Below are 22,782 nucleotides of genomic sequence, written 5' to 3'. Positions count from 1 at the left end.
TCATAGTAGGCTACCACAAGGATCACTTCCCAATCGTGTCCGGCCAGTACTTCAGGCCCGCTAATAATGGCCTGGCTATTCCTGTGGTTTTTGCCAAGGGGACTGCTGATGAATTGGTGAGTCATTTTGGAACCATTCCTCAAGCAAATACGGAATCCGGCTACATACAAGTAAGCTTTAACTAGTCAATACTCAACGTGGGTTTCGCGATAATTTGCTAGATTTTGTACCAACCTACCTAGGCTATTTTAATGCCTCACAATCAACCGCACAGTAAATGATTTTATACTCTACGTTAGCGATTAATACGGAGCTTCATAATTACCTGAATGATTGTTGTTTGACAACACAAGAATCTGTTTTGTTCGTAGTTCCGGGCAATCAACCACGAACGAAGCGCCTTTGCATTGTGCCCGGGGGTGAAGATGGGGGCCGCTTTGGGGTGACGTGGAGCACTCCTGCATCGGATCAACTAGAGACAACGTTGATCCCAAATATTGCGGAGATCTTTCTGGCTTCACTTTTGATGTCTATGGCACAGGGTTGGGCTACAACGCTGATAAAACTCTGGTTGAAAGCACCTTCCTTATCTTCTATCGCTAGAATGTTCGAGTTCGCTGCACTGGGAAAGTTTAAAAGACAGTAACTTGCTTGTATCTGTACTTTGTTAATAACCCTCATCGCAGTTGTGCTTTCCTGCGTCTGTTATCTAACAAATAAAATCCGGAATGATTTGGATTTAAATTGCTGCATTATCTGGTCAGAATACTGTGCTGCTTAGTATAAAGCAGGATTCAAAACCATAGACATGGCCGGCCGTAAAGTACAATTAAAATGACTAGAAAAATGTTTCATACTTCAAGTCATAAGTGCACAACACGTTGCTGCCATGTAGCGTAAACAAGTTATCGAAAAAGTGGTCTTTAGATGACGGTAGACTTAAAATAACACGATACTGTTTCCTTTCAGCCAACCAAGCGGCGCCATCAAGACAGGAAAATAATATTGTTTTCTGGGTGGAGCATTACTTAGAAGTTAATGCTTTGTTATGATCATCTAAGTTTGACATTTATTCCGACTTCCATTAACAAAATAATAACCTTTCATATCCAGCGGTAGGGTCCACAACGTATATTCAGGTTGACTAAGGCGATGAAACTAAACTTGCAAACGACACAAAGCATAAGACATAATTTCATTGAACGCACATCTGCATCGATACGAAGATTTTATTTCACGAAGCCAACAAAAGAGCAAACGACCATTAATCCACAACGCATGCTGCTTTCAATGCTGGTATATACAGATGAGTTGATGGGTAAAGAAATAGAACATGATAAAAATGGCGACAAACAGGAGTATTTGGAAGTGCCGCCGGGGTTGCGTGTGGCGAGAACAGGATCAGCTTAACCGTTATCAAAAATAAGGTGTTTGCAGAGAACACATAGGAAGCTAAAAACTTTCCATAAGATTTGAGATTCCTTAAAATGACTGCTGTCAATCTCAAAGCGAAAATGTTTTCAACACCAAAGTGCACATTTATTCTATTTCTAATTTCTCTTTGAATTAATTTGAAATGAACAAATGTACAACTGGGACATTGCACCTAAATTAACTGTAGACAAAGTCTAGTATTTTTGAATATTCAGCATAGCAATCTTCAATCAGCATCGTATGGAATCATTCTATCGCCATAGCAACCTTGGATAGGTGTTGAAATTGAAATCATCCAGGCACCATCTAGAACCACTTGCCACCATCATACATAAATGTTATTCTTCAGAAAGGGAATTTTCTTTGATTCTCCCATAATTCCTGAAGTGTGTTGAATCTAAAGACATCGAACAAACAGTAAACAGTAGGGATGGGCCGATACGAACCAAAACTCGAAAAGATTCGTAGAATATCGCCTCCGTGGGAAATTCCAGCAAAGTCAGCATTACTTATACTGAAGGTTATTTTCCTAACGATTTAGCTTTTCAATTAGCTTTAAACATTATTTTTTGAAATTAAGCCATTTTTTATCGATTACGTCATGTTACAAGCAAGACTTGACAACTTTTGGATGAAATTTTATTGTTTGGTTCTATAAAGAATAGATTCAAGATTCGTTGGTGTCGACCTAAATGATATTTGGGTTAGCACGAACCAGAATAATCTAACTTGCGGCACATCTCTAGTAAATGGACATCTCTTGGTACACCAAATGAAGCAAGCTAATGCTTGCGAAAGCTCGTGCAGAAAAATTAAAAACAAAAGTTAACCCTAGAGTGGGATCCTATATCCAACATTTTTACTTTATTATCTAGTAAATAGACAGCAATGTATAAAATTTTAAAGACGGGCTCAGTGAATGTATGCATGAATCTTGTGGCGTTCAGTAGTTCCAGCAATTTTAACAAACCACAGAGATTTAGACTATTCATTATTTTTAAATGTACATCCTCATGACCATTATAACTCAAATGAGAATATGCCACAACTTGCCTCCCTTGCCTTTGGTCAAAGCATCAACAAGTCTTGTTTCTGTTTAGTGGACCTGGTGAACAGATCTAAATTGGGCATATTGACACAAAAAAGCAAATAAAAACGCGTGACAATCGGAACTTGCATAAAGGCTAGTTCGGTAATTGGGGTTCGAGCGATGAGAAATTATTGCTGTGATTAAGTTGTGCAAAAACTTTCCTCAGTCCGAGGATAAAGATTCCCATAATAAGATCCCATAAGACCATAAAATGATCTATTAAAAGCAACTTACATGTTGAAACCAGCGACAACTATTAACAAACTGTGTCTGTCTCTCACTATGCGTCAGATCGCAGAAGTACGGTTTCAAACAATGGAACAAAACAACGTCAGCAATTGTAAAATCATTTCCAGCAAGGTATACTTGGCCCTGAAGTCTCTCTTCAATGCACTGTGAAATGAGAAATAACAAGGTTAGCAATTACTTCAATTCTTACACCAAATAATGACCCATATACCTTTATGCAGAGAACTTAGATACCTTGCAAAGTTTCTTTGCGCTTCCATTTTCAAACGACAATCTCTTTTCCAGCCACTCCCACACGAGGGCTCTGTTGAAGGCTGTTTTACCGTTGAGGTTTATGAAGTTTGGACAAAATTCGGCCAGTTTAACGATTGTTGTTGAAGGTCCCTACAAAATGTTATCAGGTTTATATGTGACCTGTTAAGTATGCTAAGACTCTATAGTTAAACTAAATGAAAACTGGAATGAACTACTTGATCAACCGAAGAATTAAAATCATAGATATATAGCTGTAATTATCCACAAACATGCGACAAAATGTCATTTTTTCAACACTTAGCCTCTCAGACCAAGAATATGTTATCAGATTGTTTATCCTCGGACTAAGGAAAGTATTTGCACGACTTAAACTCGGCGATAAATCCTGACTGCTTGAGCTCTGGTTACGGAGCCAGCCTTTCGTGCAAGTTCCCAGTTTTCTCATTCTGTTGCACATGTGTTCGACAATCGACCATTCATGTTGTACATGACCATGCATAAAAACTTTAATGATATGAAGGTTGTGCAAAGTCTAAAGTTACATAGATGCCAGATTGAAAAATTTGCTAAAATGTGGTCCAAGAAATCTCTATTTAAGAATAATCAAAAACTTAAACAAAGCAGCGCAATAAATGAGAGAGTACATTTCATTGCGTAGTGTGGTTCAAATGCTGTTTTAATATATAAAACTTATTACGGTTTTCTGACTTCGGTGCATGCTAAACTACAGAAAGTCTACAAATGTTAAGAAGACATTTGTACCAATCCTTGAATCTTGCAAGCTCAACTCTGATGCATCTAACTTACAAAATTAATTTTTTTTCTTCTTTTGATCCTAACCCAGTGTTTGAATGCAATATATTCGAAAATAGCATACATTCAAATTGGGTATCTCACCTAGCTGAGGAAGTTGTGAACAAAGTTTATCGGGCTGTATATTGTATAAGCCCCACAGGTGCCAGGCATTTTTTAAAACACACACCACATTTTCACCTGACGAAACATAATTTTATCATCTATAGTTACATCAACTCACTTTAGAGCACCACACAGCAAAACTGCACAATTAAGCCGTTTTGGCAAGTTTCGACATTGAGCAAGCAGAACTGGTTCTGTAAATGAACGCACTTTGCCAGATGCAAAGTCTTTGCTTAAATATTAGTTTTTTTTGGGCAACTTTCAATATTTTCCCGGTAAACGTCTACCTTTGTTTGGTACACTCAAGTTTGCCTGGAGACAAAAATTTAACAAACAGTCTGACCCTGACCATCCATGCCACTTTGCATGTAGTCCAAAGTGCAAATAGACTGGTAAACTAAGGAACAAGAGCCAACAATGTCTTTGTGAAGGTATGTACCTTGACTAACTTAGATAATTGCTTGAGCGAAGTCTGAATATTTTGCAGCACAAATTTTGAGAAAGGTAAACATATGCATGACATTATATGACATATATATGTCATAATATTTATGGCTAAACCTAGGAAAATCTCTGTACGACTCTAGATTCGGTAATGAACCCTCATCCCTTTTATTTTTGCAAGTCTCGTTGTTATGTTTCAATTTTTAACAAATAAAAATGCTTAGAAAAGAATATATGATGAAACGAAGCTTTGCTAAAATAACTTGGCTTTTGTTACTACTGTCCCAACTAGAAAGCACCATAGTTTTAAACGAGAAATGGAGCGTGCAAACATGTCAATTTTGGTGTGATGGCATGCACTGAAGCCTCCATTCTTTGGTTCATATTTTTAGGAGCTCTAATAACTAACTTATTGAGCCAACTTTAAGGCCAATTAGGAAATTAGTGTTCAGTGCAGAAATGCATAGCCAGAGGATGCATTTGTATACTAGCCTCCAGCTGCTTAAATTGTAACATCATTTGGTTGTGCACTTCCGCACTGAATCCGAAAATTTCATAAAACAAATAAAAACGTGTTTATGGAAGAAGTACCGAAACTTAAACACTTACATCAGTAGAATTAATAGGTCCAGCTTTGTCAATGAAGCGCAAAATTACTGGTAAGTCGTCTTTTAAAGGATGCACGTCCATTGCGAGTGTCCTGGACTACAAAACCATCAGATTTTTAAATAAACTTGCACTGGGAGTCTAGATATAAGGTATTATACAGCAAGCTGCAATAACCTATACAAGCGAGGTAAACTTATTTCAGTACATATTTACTTTTTAAAGTTTAACCATGGTTTTGCGGTTCGTTTGGAGTTCAGAAATTGCCAACAAACTATAGGCTAGGCTACGGTACATTACGCGAAATTGTCGTAGTTAATTTTCACGTTTTAAGCTTTTATTTTTGATAAAAAAAAATATTCAGCTTTGTAAGATAATAGCCTAGCACAACTAAACCAGTTAAAAAAGTTATCACAGGATAGGCTAACGTTATGCTTATGGTCTACAAACTCTACAAGTATAACCCCTTGGCTAACCTAATTAACGACGTAACCTATACCAGTTTAAAAAAAAACAAAGTTCGGTCAGAATAATTTTTTCGAGTTTACGTGGCGCCTACGAATTTGAGGTGCCATGTTTCAAAAGTACTTCTAAAATCTAATACATGGTGGCCCAATTTCAAACAAAATTTTTCACTGTTTTGTTTATTTTTGCATGCAGATTTTAATTTTGTTTCCATTTTAAATTCTGTGATTAATCTTATTTTATTTTTTAATTTTTATTGAAATCCATTCTTATTTTCATTTTAAGTTCGAGTTTTGTTTCCTTTTCTTTTTTTGGCCAGATTAAAATATTTTTTATTTAGGCCAGATCGAAATAAAAAGAATTTTTATTTTGTTGCAATCTACTAATTTTCCATACAAGTAGGCCTATTACAGTCAGTTATTTTATGCTAAACAATTTTTCTCCGTTATTGTGTTGGATCAAGACATTTTTGTTGATATGGCTTCAATTTGGTTTATAGCCTACTATAAGTGTCCGCAGCACAACGCTTTCTTTCCATATATAATATGGGTGTACTGGTAGACTATATACTGCAGATGACCTAGGACTAGGCTATAGCCTATTTTCATAAAAAATTACATTTTTCCAAAAGATTAAATGTTAATCAGACTAAGTTTGATTACCACAATCATAACATTCAGAGTATGACAAACAACTAACTACTGATGGTTGTCTGAGATGAGCAAATTTTTAAAGCTGAAGGCAGTGCCTTAACTTTGATTCAAATCGCATAATATGGCCTTGTCAATGCCAAAGTGCAAATAAAGTAATAACTACGTACGCAGGAGAAAATGAAGTTTGAAAATTGATGTTGTCATAGTTTGTTTTTTTATTTTCCATTGTTGCATTATAAACCTGATTTATGTGTCATTGTGTGAAATGCTTCCGATGTTTACTTTGAAATGAAATACCGGTAGTGCTAATGTTGCATTTTGTCTGAAACTGGATAAACTGCGATTGTTAGAGATTATTGGAAGAGGTTTCTAGTGTAGTTAATCACCATAAAACGTCAAATTTGAAATAATTTTGGAGTCTGGCTTTCAGAAAGCTAGCATAGGGCAGAACGTTGTAGCTTTATGCTTAGTGAAGATACCGTTACAGCCTAGGCTAGCCTAGCGTTAACGTATTTTTTGATTAGTAAACTTGTTACTGGTTCTTACCACGTAGGCCTAATCTACAATACTTTAAAGTTTAGGCTTATTGGGTATTATGTGTTCTAATTTCCTGGCGTTATCGTTCTGCGATAAGGTCTTTGTGGCCAAAGCTCTCGTTGTAAAATCGGGAAATCTGCTTTACTAGGTGCTTAATCTGTTTTTGGTGACAGTCATGGCGCATTGAAATTTCTTCCAATAAGATAGCGTTTGAATGGTTAAGTCAAGGATGTCAAACTTAGCCTAGGGCCCGAGAAATGGTTTAATTCGGCTGCAGGCTTGCATGGAAATAGATTGAATTTTAGGGAAAAAATCTTCTTCGCGTGCGCCAGGAGAGTTAGATCAGTTACCACGGTTGAAATCTTTCTAACATGGTCAAACGTTTTGTGTAATTAATTTTCTCAACTACAGCACTAAGGGATAAATCGAACATCTATATACCTAACTCCTTCAACCAAGGCAAAAGTAGCTTATAAATATTTAAATTAAACCACTATGTTGACATTAAAATACAAAGGTCAATTGTGACATCACCATGACAATGAATCTATTAAAGAAGGGTATGCAGTAAAAACATAAATAAGATGTCAAATGAGTTTGGCTGATGCAGTTGTATGATGAAAGCTTTGGGATATTACTGTGGGTTAGCGACTTCGTCATTTTAAGTACAGTACGAAAACATGTCACCACCGACGACAACACAACCTAATTCAGAACCGCGCAGCGGTTCAGTCTTCCTTGACTTGTTAGTGAGGCCACACCTTTAATTGAATTTTCCAATGCGCCCCTAAACGCAGTTGGAGTTTGACACCCATGAGTTAGGCAAATTAAAGATAAGCCTTAAATTATTTTAAAATACAGTTGAATAGGCTATTCAACAAAATTAAAGACGATAAGTGATCGCTTTGAAAAACCGCAAAAAATATTTAAACAAAATCCATGAAGATTTTCGTAAAAGTTGGAATTCTTCTTGCCTTCATCGTCACCCGAGGTATTTAGGGACGATGAATGACGTAACATGTTTGATTGCAAAAAATATTTTTCTATGAATAAAATACATCTTATTAACAAAAGTCAGTGTGAATTTCAGGCTCTGCCCTATGGTGCTTTCAATGCCACCATATTCCGGGATCAGAAGATACTTCATGTTTTGGTCCTGACGTAGACAGACAGTATCTACAAGAGTGCTGGTTATCAGAGCACGTTTCTTGTGGAACTTCAATCGCAAGTAATTCATTATCACATACACAAGGAGAATACTTTTACATTTCTTGATGCATGTTGAAAAATAATGTCATATTTTACAGAAACTAATCCAGCTGATGAACCTGTCGATACGACCATCGCAAGGGAATGTTCAAAAACCAACTCCGACGAACATTGTGGAGAGAACGAGTTCGGGGATGACGTTTGCTATTACTACTGCTCAGGAGGTGTGTTTGCACCACATCATTTGTTCATGAAGAAATTACGTTCCGAACATTACGTCACGGTCTAGCTTATACTGTCTATAACAGGGGTCCCCAACCATTGTATGATCTCGTACCACTTGGTTGAGAATCCCTGGTCTAAAAAATGAAACTTCTACAACTCGTCTCGCAACAGGTTGTTTAACGAACAATTTCTCATTTAAATTTGCAACCTTTGATAAAGTTCTGATTTGGATTCTTTGCGATGGCCGCCTACTATGAAATAGTTTGTCGGTGGTGGCGTAACGAAAGATACGCTTCAGCAATATTTTAATAAGATTTTTCCTCAGACGGCTGCAACAGTCGCAACGATGGCACACCTGGGGCTACTGTTGACGTCGCCGACTCTAGCGCCGCTGACGGAAACAATGGCTTCCCTAACGCAAACGCCCCCGGTCCTAACGCCAACACTCCTCCTCCTAACACCACTGTTGGCACCACCAAGGGTACAACTGTTACCGTCAACAACAACAATAATACTACAATGATGGTCAGCAATGTCGACAACGGCAGATCTGACAACAATAATGACGAAAGCTACAACAGTGGTTCACTGGTCCAAGCTTCTCTACTCACTCTTTTGTTCGCGTTAGTTTATGCTCTTGTGCTCATCAAGTGGTAATAAACATCAATAATTTTGTTCCACGCGATGTCGCTAAATAACACAATCTTTCTATAAAAAAGTAAGCTTTATATTTATATATGTGTTTCTCTGAGTCATAGATATTATTAAGTGTATATACAATGAAATTTAAATGCTCCAATAAACTGTTTGCTATAAAACAAGCTGTGATTTTAATTACATTTCCTGACCAGTCAGCTTTTAACAAGTTGGCTCAAGAATACTCACCAACGCAAATTAAGAACACGTTTATTACCTGATCCAAACTGCCACGACAAGGTCGATTTCCACACAATTTAGTCTCACTTGGCTAAAACGGGAATTGAGTAGAATTTAAAACACGCTAAATTTTTAAATGTTCCACACAATAATTGTGCAGTGCGTACACTTACTTATATACTGCTGCAGTGTGTATATAATAATTTAAATAGACTGACAATCTGAGAGATTTACAGGTGCATTCCATCAATGTTCACTCGTTAAACGCGTCAACTTGCGCAAGAGCAACGTTCCATTCCATGTCAAAGTTGTGGAATGTTTGTTCATTTTGTAATGTTCAGTCGCATTGCAAAAACCTGAATTATTATCGTATGACAGCTAAAACACTTGCCAGGTGTAATACAAATGCGAAATTACCAATGATGAAGTAACTAAAATAAGTCATAAGATGTATGCATAGTCTTAAATTAGGCGTGTATAGGTTGATAGCTTGGGCAGCACGCAGCTTACTAACTGATATATTTAGAAATGAAAAAGGCTAGTGCCTATGGCATGATATACTCGAGTGAGTCGAAACTTTGGCGAACGTGTGGAAGTGACAAGTAAAGGTACACTTCCGAAGTGTACTTTACCCACCATTCGGAATTCTTTTCTTCACTTTCTCAATGATAGGACACATTTCATGCTTTTTTGCTACAGAAACTCTGCCTGCAGCTTATTTGGATCACACTTTTGGCTAAGGTACACATTCTCCATCAACAGTTATAATATCGATTGTTACGGTTTGCACTTTGGGTGTTGTGTAACATTTCAAACAAATTGTTTCATCATAATCATGTGTTTGATCTTTTGAACAATCTTGTCAATATGTTCTTCAAAAAGTAAGCATAGCTCACTGGTAGACGGCACCAGTTATCCAGGAAGCTAGTGCTTCTTGTACAGCGATTTATCTGATGTAGGTAAAGCGGCTTTAATTAAGTGAAGCTTTCAAAATTTTCGTTTATTATGCTCACGACGTTAAGTAATATGTAGGCCTATACTTGTGTAAGCCTACCAATAAAACTTTAAGGCGTTACGTTACGAGGATGGAACGCGGTGGTGTCGTTCGACAGAGGAGGTTGATGACAAACAAATTTAAAAATTTCGTCCTCATTTTTAACACTGTAATAAAGTCCTGGAAGACATCTGTTCAATATACCTGGTAAGGTACTTTCCGCCTGATCTGGCCGTACATATTCGCAAATATTTAGAAACTTGAACTCGAAGTGTAAAATGAATAACATGGGCCTACTTGCCTTGCATGTAACTCTTGAATTAGGCCAGCGTGGTCCAACTACAGGCCTGTTCTTTTAAATTTATGCAAATTTGACTTGCAATATGCTAGGTCAGAGTAAAGAGTTCCTAGCCTAACCTTGTTTAATATGTCTTGTTGGAAGAGCTAACTCTCCAAGGTAACAGTATCAGATGAAACATCATTTTACGCCAGTCTAGTGCAACGGTGCACAACCACGTGATGCATTTGTTTACAAGAACTACACCTTCCTGACGTATTTTAGTTGAACACTAGACTTTACCCTAGACTCAAAATCGCTACCGAAGTAAAGATGTAGCCTATATTGCTAGTACAGTAGTAAGTCATTTGTTACCGGTTTGGTTGCGTTTAGTGTTTTTTTTTTCAACATAATCTTGGTGGGTGGGCAAAAAACCTGAGGGCACTTTCAAGATGTCTGGGGCGCATTTTAGTATTTTAACAAGCTTCCATGTTTCCTTTCCGATTTGTAAAATTCAGCTAAGTGCATTCACTCATTGAAGTGTGGTAGTCTACTGAATCTACTAGTCTACTGAATCAGTCTGGGCCCTTGAGCAGGCTAACGTTGCTTTGCTAAAATCGTCTTTCTCAAACTCTTTACCGTATACTAGTACAGTGCAAGTACCTGTCTGAATTCAGCACCCTTGTATGCTAGCAATGATCTTAACCTCCTCTAAACGTTTCACTTTTTAGTGATATTGGCAATGATTTTGGCTATTGATAAATCACGAACTTTTTATAAGATTTTAATGTGCCTAAACATCTAATTCTTGAAAGCAACTTTAGTTAGAAAAATTTTGAACAGATTTTGAGGCAATTATAAGCGATCACTTTGAAAACCGCGAAGAATCATTTAAACAAATTTCATGAAGATTTTTGTCGGGGTTGGATTTCTTCTTGCATTGTTAGTAGGCCAAGGTATTTGTGACTGAAGATTCGTTTGGAAATTTTAATTGCATTAAGTATGTTTCTATATGAATAAAATCTCTTTGTTCTATGAGCGAATATGAATTTCAGGCTTGTCTTTCCAATGCTATGACTGCCGCGCGACAATACTCGACCCTTACGCAAGCGAAGAAGCCGAGACATGTTACGCGCCAAACCTAGACAATTCTCTGGTCGATTGCTTGCTGGACGATCAAGTTCATTGTTCAACATCAGTCGAAAGTGAGCCTTTGTCGTAATAGCGAATTCACCACAGGAGATCTTTGACCATTGCTTTCAAATTTGTTGACTAGAAAAATTACTTTATTTTTTGTAGAGTGGGAGGAAAGTGGAATTCCGTTCGTGACAATTAAAAGGCAATGTTCAGCTACTTACGCCGAAAAAAGTTGCTCGACGTCCGATTCAGGACATGAGACTTGCCTCTACTATTGCTCGAAAGGTAAGTGCGCTGGAGCTCTACCGTTTTGTTCAGCGCGTCTATTTTTCTTTTATAACACATTAAAATTAATAAGTAATGACAATAAGTTAACAATGATGCCCCATCGCGTTGCGTGGACATTTTAGTTGTGTATTCAATATATAGGTTGTCAAAACGTTAGCGAAATTAAATTTAAAGCATGCTATGTTTTACCAGAGGGAAGTCTTTTATATTTACTATGTTCCAAGCGAAACTGTGGATTGCTCTACAGGTTAATGTTCAGTAACCATGTAAAAAACATTGTCACATTTGTGGTATCATATTTTCTACCAGCATTTAATATCCGAAACGTACAATTTCGAAGTTTGAAAACATTGTTTTATCAAAGTCCTAGAAAAGAAGCTACAAAAAACTCTTTAAAATATTTGCCTCGCGGGTTTAATTTGAATAAATAGAGAAACTAGTTCTCGCGCAAAACTTGTAATCAGAACTGTCAGAAAGAGCATATTATAAGCTACACCGTCACCCACGCAGCTCTGTCCTTTCCGCTTGTAAATATCTAAAAAAGACCAAAGAAGAACGACAACAATGGCAACACCAACGACTATGGTAACACCGATAACGGTAACGTTGGCAACAATGGTAACACCGACACCAATGGTGACGATAGCAACACTGACAACGATGGTAACGATGGCAACAATGTTACTACTACAAGCGTCAACATCGCAGACGGCGGTAGATCCGACAATGGCGGAGGCAACAGCGACAACAGTGGATCACTCGTTCAAGCTTCTCCGATCACTCTCATGCTTGCAATAGTTGGAGCTCTCGCGCTCATTTTCTGCTCCGTCATGCGTAATATCTAAATTTATTAAAAAAGAATTGATGTAAAAAGTTTGAGGCATTCAAAAAACTCCCCGCCTCTTTATAAGAAGCTAGCAAAAAATGCATACGCTAGATGGCGCCAAGCTAACTAGTGTAGTTTACTGGCGGATGCTTACATTGTGCTGCAACTTTGAGACCAAGGCCAGTTGGTCAGTTATTACAAAAATTCATTGCATTAAATCCTCTCCACGCAGTGCATAAAAGCAATGATTTAACACAATTTGGCGCCGATAGCTATAATAAAAGAATATTGTTACAGGTTCGAATATAGTCTTATGGTGTGTGCACGTGTGGAATCTGTGCATGCAGTGATGGTATTACAGTCTATGGGCCGAGGAAAGCCTTTGATGGCTAAATTTCGGCTTTCATTGCTTATCACTTGAAAATGTACACCAAGTATAAGTTCCACTTTGTATATACATGGAGAACGATTGGGTATTTTCACGCGTCGTCGTCCAGTTTATTTTCTTCAAGTGACTTTTTGAATAAATGTTTGAAATATCTTGATTACCTACTATTTATCACGCTTGAGACTTGTTAGTTTGAGCGAATAGATATATAGACCTTCTCGGCGAACTTGGAGAAAAATTTCTCGTCTTTACCCTGAGTTATTGTTTGGGGTTACCAGCTGGCCAAATCGGAAGTATAAAGATTATTGTCTTGTGTATGTTGCGCGTGTTTTGGGGCTTTGCTTCGTCGCGTTTCCCTTGCGGCCGATTGCGACTTTATGTACTTGATTGAGCGCTATCCGTCTTGATTGTGTTTTTAACGGCATCTGACAGCACTCATCATTCAAGGTTGGAGCTACTGAGATAAGTTGTGTGAGCGGGACTTATGACTGAATTATTATAATAAGACATAAGCCGGTATATGTGAGAGTGAAGACAACGAAAATGTAACACTGGCAAGCACGGCAGGATTTCTTAGATACAGAAGATTTTATCAAGTTTTACTGAAGGATAAATTTATTCCCGCCTCGTTACCAGTTTGGTTATAGTTATAGGTTTTCGTCTTTTCTGAACGAATTCGAATCCTTCTGCGACAGCGCTAAAGCATCAGATGCTGCAAAGAAACATGCTTTTCTACAAAGCTTGCGGGGAGATATGATATTATCCATGACCGATGGTCGTAAAGAACTCCACGAGCTTAGCTACGACGAAGTCATTCAACAAGCAAAAGATACAGCGTCAGGACCATATTCACAAAAGCATGTCATGCAACAGCTCTACTAGCGCACCCAAGGTTTTGAAAAATCTCTGAGAAGCTTTCTGGAAACTTTAGCCCAGCTGTGAACAGTGGCTTATCCAAACGACGACCAACATGAAAGGCGCAGTAGTGTGCTGTTTAACTGAGAAATTGTCAGCAAGCGTTTCAGATCTTACACGATAACTCTAAATATACATAACCGGATATTCAACCCACAACAAAGAACGCTATTGAAAACGCGGAACGAAAGCATCATGAACCACGTATAATGTCGTCAGAAGTGGAAGCGGTGACGAGATATCATCAGGATGTATCCGAATTCAAAAGAACTGTCGAAAAATTTCAAGACGAAATTTCCTAGCTGCGAAGCGAAATGAAGATAGCAAGGGAATCTCGAGAAGAGAGAAGAAGACTTTAGTGTTTTACTGTAACTGTGAGATTATGGTCACATCGCTCGACGTTGTTAACAACAACACGCAACAAACAATCGACGTGCTTCTTACGTACAATCAGTAAGGTGAGTATGTCAACATAAACATTGATGAGAGTTCAGCGTTTGCTCTGATTGACACCGGAGCTACCTTTACAGTTATAAGTGAAGAGTTTTTATGGTAAGCTACAAACAATCCAGCAGCCGGATCTAGAGAATACTGTCTCACACATATGATAACTATGCATAATATAATGTTATATTGTGGAACGCTGCCTGGACAAATCGCGCTCCTAAGTGGCATTTATAGCAATAATTTGAACTAATTAGATAAGAAGTTAAGAAAAAGCCGAAGGAATGCGACCAAATCCAGTGCGTTGTTGTCAGTTGTAGCTATATCTTGCTATTCACTGGTTGATTGAGTTGATACAGCCTTCCAAATTGTAAATTTATTTTACGCCATCACCAAGAAATGAAGTCACCTACAGGATAGAACCTGTTCCAAACATACTGGACTGGGACATTTATACTTATTTCAAAATAGACTGCTACTATGTCACCGGAAAAAATTCGTGCGTTCGAATCTATCTTTCATAGTTTCTTGTTAAAGTAACTTAAATGTTATAGCATAGCAATTTGAGCCAAACCCAAGTCTACTTTCTAATCTAAATGTAACTTCAATTAAACCCGAAATAGCTTAAATTAACTTTTTGCATCGCCATTCTTCGAACCTAACCGCCTATCTTTAACAACAACTCCCTGATCTGCTTCCGGTGATGTAGTCACTTTATTAAAATAATGAATGTAACCTTTGAACTTTAAGGAAAGCGATATTCGTGTAAACACGAAATTGAACGTACAAAGGTTTGAAGCAATTATAACAATGACTGATCCGCGAAACAATAGAAAGACCCAGGACGGGAATTTTTAAAGAGCAAACATAGAAGAAAAGATACTGATGCTGATACTGATACTGATGGTTCCGCCGGCAAACTAAACGTCACCTCTTCATATAACTTGGTAAAATTGTGATCAACTTGTATTGGTGAAATGATTTATTGTTAGGTTATATACCGTTCATTTACATGCTATCATAAAACATCGTAACTTACACAGAAGATATTTCTACTTTACACAAACAAATCTCTGGATGCAAAATACACACACACTGCTAATATAATTAATCGTTTGATACAGAGACATCATGCGGGCGTGAATCACACAACTTCATTACCACTTGGTGAGCGCAAGAGCTCCAGCTATGGCCAGCATGAGAGTGAACAAAGAAGCTTGGACCAGTGATCCACTGTTGCCATTGTTGCAACCATCTGAAGATTAATTGGGTTTAATTTATTTTTACCAAAGCGAGATTACGTAACAATGACTTCTATTTTCTAAGTAAACTGAATTAATCTAAAATATAATTATAATATAATTTATTTGTTTTGAAAAATATAGCAAAATTTTGAGAAGAAAGTACTGAAGCAAATGAAACATCAGATCGTGACAAACAAGTGACACAAGAGCGACACCGGAAATGACGTCATACAAACTAGTGAGCTTGGAAATTTTTTAAACGTGGGGTTTTTTCGTCTTTTCGACAACTGAAACTGGCGTCATAAAAGCAGAAATAAATTTCTTCAAAGCGCAAAAATTTGTGAAAGATGGTTGAAGATCTTAATCGATAAACGTGAAATCAAAAATAGCATTCAATTGATTAGTTTACGGTTGTTTCACCTCTGACGTCATAAAAGCAGAAATTAATGTCTTCAAAGCGCAAAAATTTGTGAAAGATGGTTGAAGATCTTAATCGAAAAACGTGAAATCAAAAGTAGCATTCAAGTGGTGAGCTGCTGCTCTCCAAACTCACCTCCTGAACAATAATAGAGACACGCGTTTACTCCAGCAATGGTTTGGCAATTGTACTGGGCAGTAACCGGCGAACATTGTCTCAGAATTGTGGTCACATCAATGCCCGACGCGCTTGCCTCTGCAAAGTAGGAAATACTTTATCGGTTGACGAAATCTTGAGCTTGGTAAAACCATGAATTATGTGTCTATAATAATGTCCTGTGTTTCGGAAAAGGTTTGTCACTACAGAACCACTGTAGTTTGCTGCTAATCAGTTTTAAGCCAGCGATTGCTTGTTGCTTTTTTCGGTACATTTAGTTTTTGGTGAGCTTATATCTTGTTTGACCAGTCTATATCTAGATTACCTTCCGACTGAAGTTAAGCAATAATCTTGTCCTGTTGGGCAACTTGACAGATGCTCATCGCCTACACTAGGACCATAACATGTGTTGTCCGGTGCAGTCGATACATATTGGCATTGATAGCATTGAATAGCTGATCCTGCAATTTTCATTAACAATGGACAATTTTTATGAATTTCGTTTACCTTGATTAAAATGTTTAAAGAATTGTTTAGCCTGAAAAACCTTGAATGGAGAAAAAAGCAAGAAGAAGTCCAACTTTGACAATAATCTTCATGTTGCTTGATCGATGTGTCTTCTGCTATGGATCAAATTATCACTTATAAGAGCCTAAAATCTGCTGAATTGCATAAATTATTTCAATTAAGGTTTTTATCTTTGCTTTTCTTCTAGTCAGCCACCTGTACGTTGTTGGCAAAACTTTGAGGCGTGGCCTAAATCGAGTATGGCGTTAAACATAAACAAACATCGCTTTCACAACTCTCAAACTTTTTTATGTTTCTGTCCTTCATCGTCATACTCGGCAAGCAACGTCTCGTATCAAACTTGAGCATTTAAAAGTATTTTACGATATAATTGCATTAACTTTTGTTCTGTGCCCCTTATTCAATGCAGCTTGATCTCGTTTCATGTAATTTGAATGGATGAAAAACTCAATGCAAAAACTTTGTGCTGCAGCAGCAGACCAAGCGTTAACCCTATCCTAACCAGGCTCGCGAGTTTACTGAAAATCTAGGTGTGGCCGACCCCGCACACACATTTTCAATCGTTAATTACTAGAAAACTATACGTCGTAAACTGATCGGATTTTGACAGGTTAGTAGAAAAATCTGCTGGCTTCCTGTATACATCATAATTGTAAAACTAAAGAAAGTGAATTTAGTGTAAATTAAGTATTTCTCAAAGTGACACATTTCTAGAAATTCTTCTTGATATGCCGCGTCCCCGCTGTGCGGAAAACCAGCTGACCGCGAGATGAGAACGAAAGAGAATAGTTAGTCGAGTTATTGGTGCGTAAATGAGTAATACGCTTCAATGCGGAGAGCAGAGCAAAGCAGAGGAAAATTATGAAAATATCGCAATATCTTAAAAATTACAAAATCCAACTTTATCAAACAAACATGGACAGATAGCCGAACATTTTTTAGGAAAAGTCACCAAATTTCAAGTTTCTACAGCTAACAATGCAACTGTACGCCACGTTTTGCTGTGACATTGTGCAGGAGAAGCCAAGCCTAGTTAGAATAGGGTTAAAGAAATCAATGCTGTTTATCATCCATCTTACAAATGCAGCATTCTCGACTAGTGAAGACAACTATCTGTAACGAAAGCCAAATCATGCCAGCACAGCCAAGGAAATGACAGAGTTTCATGTCATGATTCAACCTCACGCCCTCGCGTCCGCTTCGGATCTGTCAATAGCTTCAACATCCGATCTTACCCTGAAGGAAACTATTTCCAAGAAATGTTTGTCATGACATGCAGAACTGAATAGGTTTATTTTTTGTTGCCTTATCCTAGGCCTACCATATTTTCATCGCCTAAAAGGAAGACAATTTCGCCAGCTAGTGCAATGAAAATAGAGTTTTACGTTTAAAGAATTTATCACATGTTTTGGATAACTATACGTATATGCACAAGTAATGCATTCAGCTTCAAAATCATTACGTCCTTTTCTGAAACAAGGATACTTTTGCCACAGTTCATCAGAAAACACAGTATATTTCTTTGGCGTTACTGCCTAGCTTTATTTAGCTTTTATGGTTGTGTAAATCAAAACAATGATAACAAAAATGGTTAGACCTCATGCTGTCGCCGAAATGTCACTTGACTTAGACCTCATGCCAAAAAGTCGGGATCACGTCAATTGACCGTGAACAAATGCACCGGTGACAATTGGTCGTGGTCAACTGGCCGGCGACACAAAACAAACGCTACGCATTTGATTTTTATTTTTTAAGCATATTAGCATGGTTGTTTATTCAAATTATATGATTAAAGTAATAATATGGTTTAAGGTCAGTTGGTTCTAGGTAAATTTACGTCATGGTCAGTTGTCCTCGGTGAGTTTGTTCGCGGTCAATTTCCCACGGTTAATTGTCGTTTGACCCAAAAAGTCACATAAAAATATAATTGTGTTGAAAATATAAGCAAGAATGCACAAAATGCAAAAAAGTGGACATTTTGACATTTTTCAGTAGGCTATACTTTGAGCACAATTCATTTTTATTTAGAAAAGAAGATATATGGTAGCCCTAAGTAACACTAATAGTAGGCTAGGCCTACAAAACTCACACCTTTGCTTTATTAATGGGCCTTTTTACATGTGAGGTTCTGTTGCAATTTTTCTGGCGCAAGTTTAAACTTAACAGACCCCAAGTTTGAACTTAACTCAACATCAAAAAGCCCAAATGTTACAGAGAACGTCGAACAATGTTTGCAATAACAATCAAGAAGGTAGGGCTGATAGAGCAATTTGTTGGAAAACATTTTTTAAACCAGCAATTCATCATGTTTCATGGCTACAGTAATATTTTGGAAATAAATACAACGTCTCGCCTAAAAGTTTTGTTGAAAGTATAAGCAACTAACTCGAAATGCGAAAAAAGAGGACATTTGGGCATTTTTGAGCGTCCTCGGAGGACCATTCACTTTTCTTGAAAAAAGAGGACAAATCCTCCTAAAAGAGGACGTATGGTAGGCCTACCTTATCCACGTTGTTTGTACTTTCAAAAAACTTGCGCGGTTTCATCCAAACAGATTATTAATATGTTTTAAACATGATTTTATGTGAGGTTAACATCAATGTACGTGACCAAAAACTGATCCACATGTTTCAATTCATCCAAATGATTTTGTACTGCAATTTACTGAGCTAATATTTTATTTCAATATTAAAGGCAATTGATTTGGAAATATTCAACCGAAACTGGTCTCAGACAGCATCAGGAATTTCCCGATTTATTTTGAAGCTTTCAAGAGTTAATTTATTTTACGTTTTGTCGGATATGATCGAGTCTTGTGACGCAAATCGTGATAAGTCTGGTTTCTGTTCGAAACTAAATGTTCAAGTCGAGATCATTGATCGAATGAAACTAACCCACCCGCCCGGCATCACGTGAATCGTGATTCATTTGTCATTTGATATTTTTTCTGCAGTATGTGAATAAATGCTAAAATAAAGCTAAAGTTACAAATATGAAAGCTAAAAAAATGTATGGTATAGATCACAAACAAACATCGCTTTCACAATTCTCAAACTTTTTTATATTTCTGTCCTTCATCGTCATGCTTGGCAACGTCTCGTAACAAACTTGAGCATTTGAAAGTATTTCACAATATAACTGCATTAACTTTTGTTCTGTGCCCGATTCAACGCAACTTGATTTCGCGTTTCATGTAATTTGAAAAGACTTTAAAGAAACTTGCGCAGTTTGATCCAAACAGATTATATTAATATGTTTTAAACATGATTTTCTGTGAGGTTAACATCAATGTACGTGACCAGAAACAGATCCAGACGTTTCAATTCATCCAAATCATTTTGTACTGCAATTTACTGAGCTAGTATTTGATTTTATTATTGAAAGCCTAGCAATGAATTTGGAAATATTCAACCGAAACTTGTCTCAGAAGCCGTCAGGAATTTACATCATACTTTACGTGTACAAAGTTTGCTAGGAGATATGAGATTCATCAGATATGAAATTCATGAGATTCATCCATGTACAATGGTCGTAAAGAACTCTACGAGCTCAGCTACGACGAAGTCATTCAACAAGACAAAGATACAGCGTCAGGAACACGTTCACAAAAAGCATGTCATGCAACAGCTCTACCAGCGCACCCAAGATTTCCACAAATTCTTGAGAAGCTTTCTGGAAACTTTAGCCCAGCTGTGAACAGTGGCTTGTCCAAACGACGACCACCATGAAAGGCGCAGTAGTGTGCTGTATAACTGAGAAATTGTCAGCAAGCGTTTCAGATCTTACACGATAACTCTAAATATTCATAACCGGATATTTAACCCACCGCAAAGAACGCTATTGATAACGCAGAACGGATGCATCTTGAACCACGTATAATGTCGTCAGAAGTGGCAGCGGTGACGATATATCACCACTCACCAGGATGTAGCCGAATGAAAAACAAAAACAGCCGAAAAACTTCAAGACGAAATTTCCCAGCTGCGAAGTGAAATGAAGACAGCAAGGGAACCTCGAGAAGAGAGAAGAAGACTTCAGTGTTTTGCTGTAACTGTGAGATTGCGATCACATCAATCGACGTTGTCAACAACAACATGCGACAAACAATCGACGTCCTACCAATAGCGTAAGTATGTCAACATAAACATTGATGAGAGTTCAGCGTTTGCTCTGATTGACACCGGAGCTACCTTTACAGTAAATGAAGAGTTTTTATGATACGCCACAAACAATCCAGCAGACCAAACCGTATCTAAAGAATATTGTCTCACACATATGATAACTATGCATAATATAATGTTATATTGTGGAACGCCGTCTGTACAAATCGCGCTCCTGAGTGGCATTTATAGCAATAATTTGATCTAATTAGATAAGAATTTAAGAAAAAGCCGAAGGAATGCGACCAAATCCAGTGCATTGTTGTCAGTTGTGGTAATATCTTGCTATTCACTGGTTGGTTGAGTTGATACAGCCTTCCGAATTGTAAATTTATCTTACGCCATCACCAAGAAATGAAGTCACCTACAGGATAGAACCTGTTCCAAACATACTGGACTGGGACATTTATACTTATTTCTAAATAGACTGCTACTATGTCACCGGAAAAAATTAGTGAGTTCAAAGCTATCTTTCATAGTTTCTTGTTAAAGTAACTTAAATTTTATAGCATAGCAATTTGAACCAAACCTAAATCTACTTTCTAATCTAAATGTAATTCAATTAAATCCAAAATAGCTTAAATTAAATTTTTGCATCGCCATTCTTCGAACCTAACCGCCTATCTTTAACAACAACTCCCTGATCTGCTTCCGGTGATGTAGTCACTTTATTAAAATAATGAATGTAACCTTTGAACTTTAAGGAAAGCGATATTCGTGTTAACACGAAATGGAAATTATAAAGGTTTGAAGCAATTATACCGATGACTGATCCGCTCAAAAATAGAAAGACCCAGGACGGGAATTTTTAAAGAGCAAACATAGAAGAAAAGATACTGATGCTGATACTGATACTGATGGTTCCGCCGGCAAACTAAACGTCACCTCTTCATATAACTTGGTAAAATTGTGATCAACTTGTATTGGTGAAATGATTTATTGTTAGGTTATATACCGTTCATTTACATGCTATCATAAAACATCGTAACTTACACAGAAGATATTTCTACTTTACACAAACAAATCTCTGGATGCAAAATACACACACACTGCTAATATAATTAATCGTTTGATACAGAGACATCATGCGGGCGTGAATCACACAACTTCATTACCACTTGGTGAGCGCAAGAGCTCCAGCTATGGCCAGCATGAGAGTGAACAAAGAAGCTTGGACCAGTGATCCACTGTTGCCATTGTTGCAACCATCTGAAGATTAATTGGGTTTAATTTATTTTTACCAAAGCGAGATTACGTAACAATGCCTTCTATTTTCTAAGTAAACTGAATTAATCTAAAATATAATTATAATATAATTTATTTGTTTTGAAAAATATAGCAAAATTTTGAGAAGAAAGTACTGAAGCAAATGAAACATCAGATCGTGACAAACAAGTGACACAAGAGCGACACCGGAAATGACGTCATACAAACTAGTGAGCTTGGAAATTTTTTAAACGTGGGGTTTTTTCGTCTTTTCGACAACTGAAACTGGCGTCATAAAAGCAGAAATAAATTTCTTCAAAGCGCAAAAATTTGTGAAAGATGGTTGAAGATCTTAATCGATAAACGTGAAATCAAAAATAGCATTCAATTGATTAGTTTACGGTTGTTTCACCTCTGACGTCATAAAAGCAGAAATTAATGTCTTCAAAGCGCAAAAATTTGTGAAAGATGGTTGAAGATCTTAATCGAAAAACGTGAAATCAAAAGTAGCATTCAAGTGGTGAGCTGCTGCTCTCCAAACTCACCTCCTGAACAATAATAGAGACACGCGTTTACTCCAGCAATGGTTTGGCAATTGTACTGGGCAGTAACCGGCGAACATTGTCTCAGAATTGTGGTCACATCAATGCCCGACGCGCTTGCCTCTGCAAAGTAGGAAATACTTTATCGGTTGACGAAATCTTGAGCTTGGTAAAACCATGAATTATGTGTCTATAATAATGTCCTGTGTTTCGGAAAAGGTTTGTCACTACAGAACCACTGTAGTTTGCTGCTAATCAGTTTTAAGCCAGCGATTGCTTGTTGCTTTTTTCGGTACAT

The 22,782-nt window shown here is 37.3% G+C and overlaps 2 protein-coding genes and 2 long non-coding RNA genes across 5 annotated transcripts; 1 reads left to right on the top strand and 3 right to left on the bottom strand.

Moving 5' to 3' along the window:
• Window positions 1–1,211: 1,211 nt before the first annotated feature.
• LOC143463188 (eukaryotic translation elongation factor 1 epsilon-1-like) lies at window positions 1,212–5,376 on the bottom strand. 2 transcript variants are annotated; one of them, XM_076961596.1, is made up of 5 exons: window positions 5,000–5,376; window positions 3,008–3,157; window positions 2,759–2,917; window positions 2,488–2,552; window positions 1,212–1,831 (listed from the first exon to the last, which is right to left on the bottom strand). In XM_076961596.1, the coding sequence occupies exons 1-4, from the start codon at window positions 5,078–5,080 to the stop codon at window positions 2,511–2,513; spliced, it is 432 nt and encodes a 143-aa protein (XP_076817711.1). In that variant the 5' UTR covers window positions 5,081–5,376; the 3' UTR covers window positions 1,212–1,831; window positions 2,488–2,510. The 2 variants fall into 2 exon arrangements, with proteins under 2 accessions (XP_076817711.1, XP_076817710.1); XM_076961595.1 differs by lacking the exon at window positions 2,488–2,552 and having other exon boundaries at window positions 5,000–5,349.
• Window positions 5,377–7,492: 2,116 nt separating this feature from the next.
• On the top strand, window positions 7,493–8,893 carry LOC143462622 (uncharacterized). Its single transcript, XM_076960848.1, has 4 exons — window positions 7,493–7,642; window positions 7,742–7,879; window positions 7,959–8,084; window positions 8,411–8,893. The coding sequence occupies exons 1-4, from the start codon at window positions 7,591–7,593 to the stop codon at window positions 8,740–8,742; spliced, it is 648 nt and encodes a 215-aa protein (XP_076816963.1). The 5' UTR covers window positions 7,493–7,590; the 3' UTR covers window positions 8,743–8,893.
• Window positions 8,894–15,194: 6,301 nt separating this feature from the next.
• On the bottom strand, window positions 15,195–16,322 carry LOC143463410 (uncharacterized). Its single transcript, XR_013118302.1, has 3 exons — window positions 16,253–16,322; window positions 16,028–16,147; window positions 15,195–15,485 (listed from the first exon to the last, which is right to left on the bottom strand). It is a non-coding gene; the product is annotated as an uncharacterized LOC143463410 (long non-coding RNA).
• A 5,332-nt stretch (window positions 16,323–21,654) lies between these two features.
• Window positions 21,655–22,782, bottom strand: LOC143463409 (uncharacterized). Its single transcript, XR_013118301.1, has 3 exons — window positions 22,713–22,782; window positions 22,488–22,607; window positions 21,655–21,945 (listed from the first exon to the last, which is right to left on the bottom strand). It is a non-coding gene; the product is annotated as an uncharacterized LOC143463409 (long non-coding RNA).

Source organism: Clavelina lepadiformis, chromosome 6 (genome assembly GCF_947623445.1).
Source record: "Clavelina lepadiformis chromosome 6, kaClaLepa1.1, whole genome shotgun sequence".
In the NCBI taxonomy this organism is placed as follows: Eukaryota; Metazoa; Chordata; class Ascidiacea; order Aplousobranchia; family Clavelinidae; genus Clavelina; species Clavelina lepadiformis.
Note: the sequence above shows the minus strand (reverse complement) of the source record. Positions and strands in the feature narration are given on the sequence as shown.

Bases quoted from the DNA above. Each gene is read 5' to 3' on its own strand.
- LOC143462622 (XM_076960848.1), top strand. From the start codon at position 7,591: ATGAAGATTTTCGTAAAAGTTGGAATTCTTCTTGCCTTCATCGTCACC. The intron at 7,880-7,958 runs GTAATTCATTAT...CATATTTTACAG, and splicing joins TTGTGGAACTTCAATCGCAA to AAACTAATCCAGCTGATGAA. The intron at 8,085-8,410 runs GTGTGTTTGCAC...ATTTTTCCTCAG, and splicing joins CTATTACTACTGCTCAGGAG to ACGGCTGCAACAGTCGCAAC.
- LOC143463188 (XM_076961595.1), bottom strand. From the start codon at position 5,080: ATGGACGTGCATCCTTTAAAAGACGACTTACCAGTAATTTTGCGCTTC. The intron at 3,158-4,999 runs GTAAGTGTTTAA...AACATTTTGTAG, and splicing joins GACCTATTAATTCTACTGAT to GGACCTTCAACAACAATCGT. The intron at 2,918-3,007 runs GTATCTAAGTTC...CTCATTTCACAG, and splicing joins GCGCAAAGAAACTTTGCAAG to TGCATTGAAGAGAGACTTCA.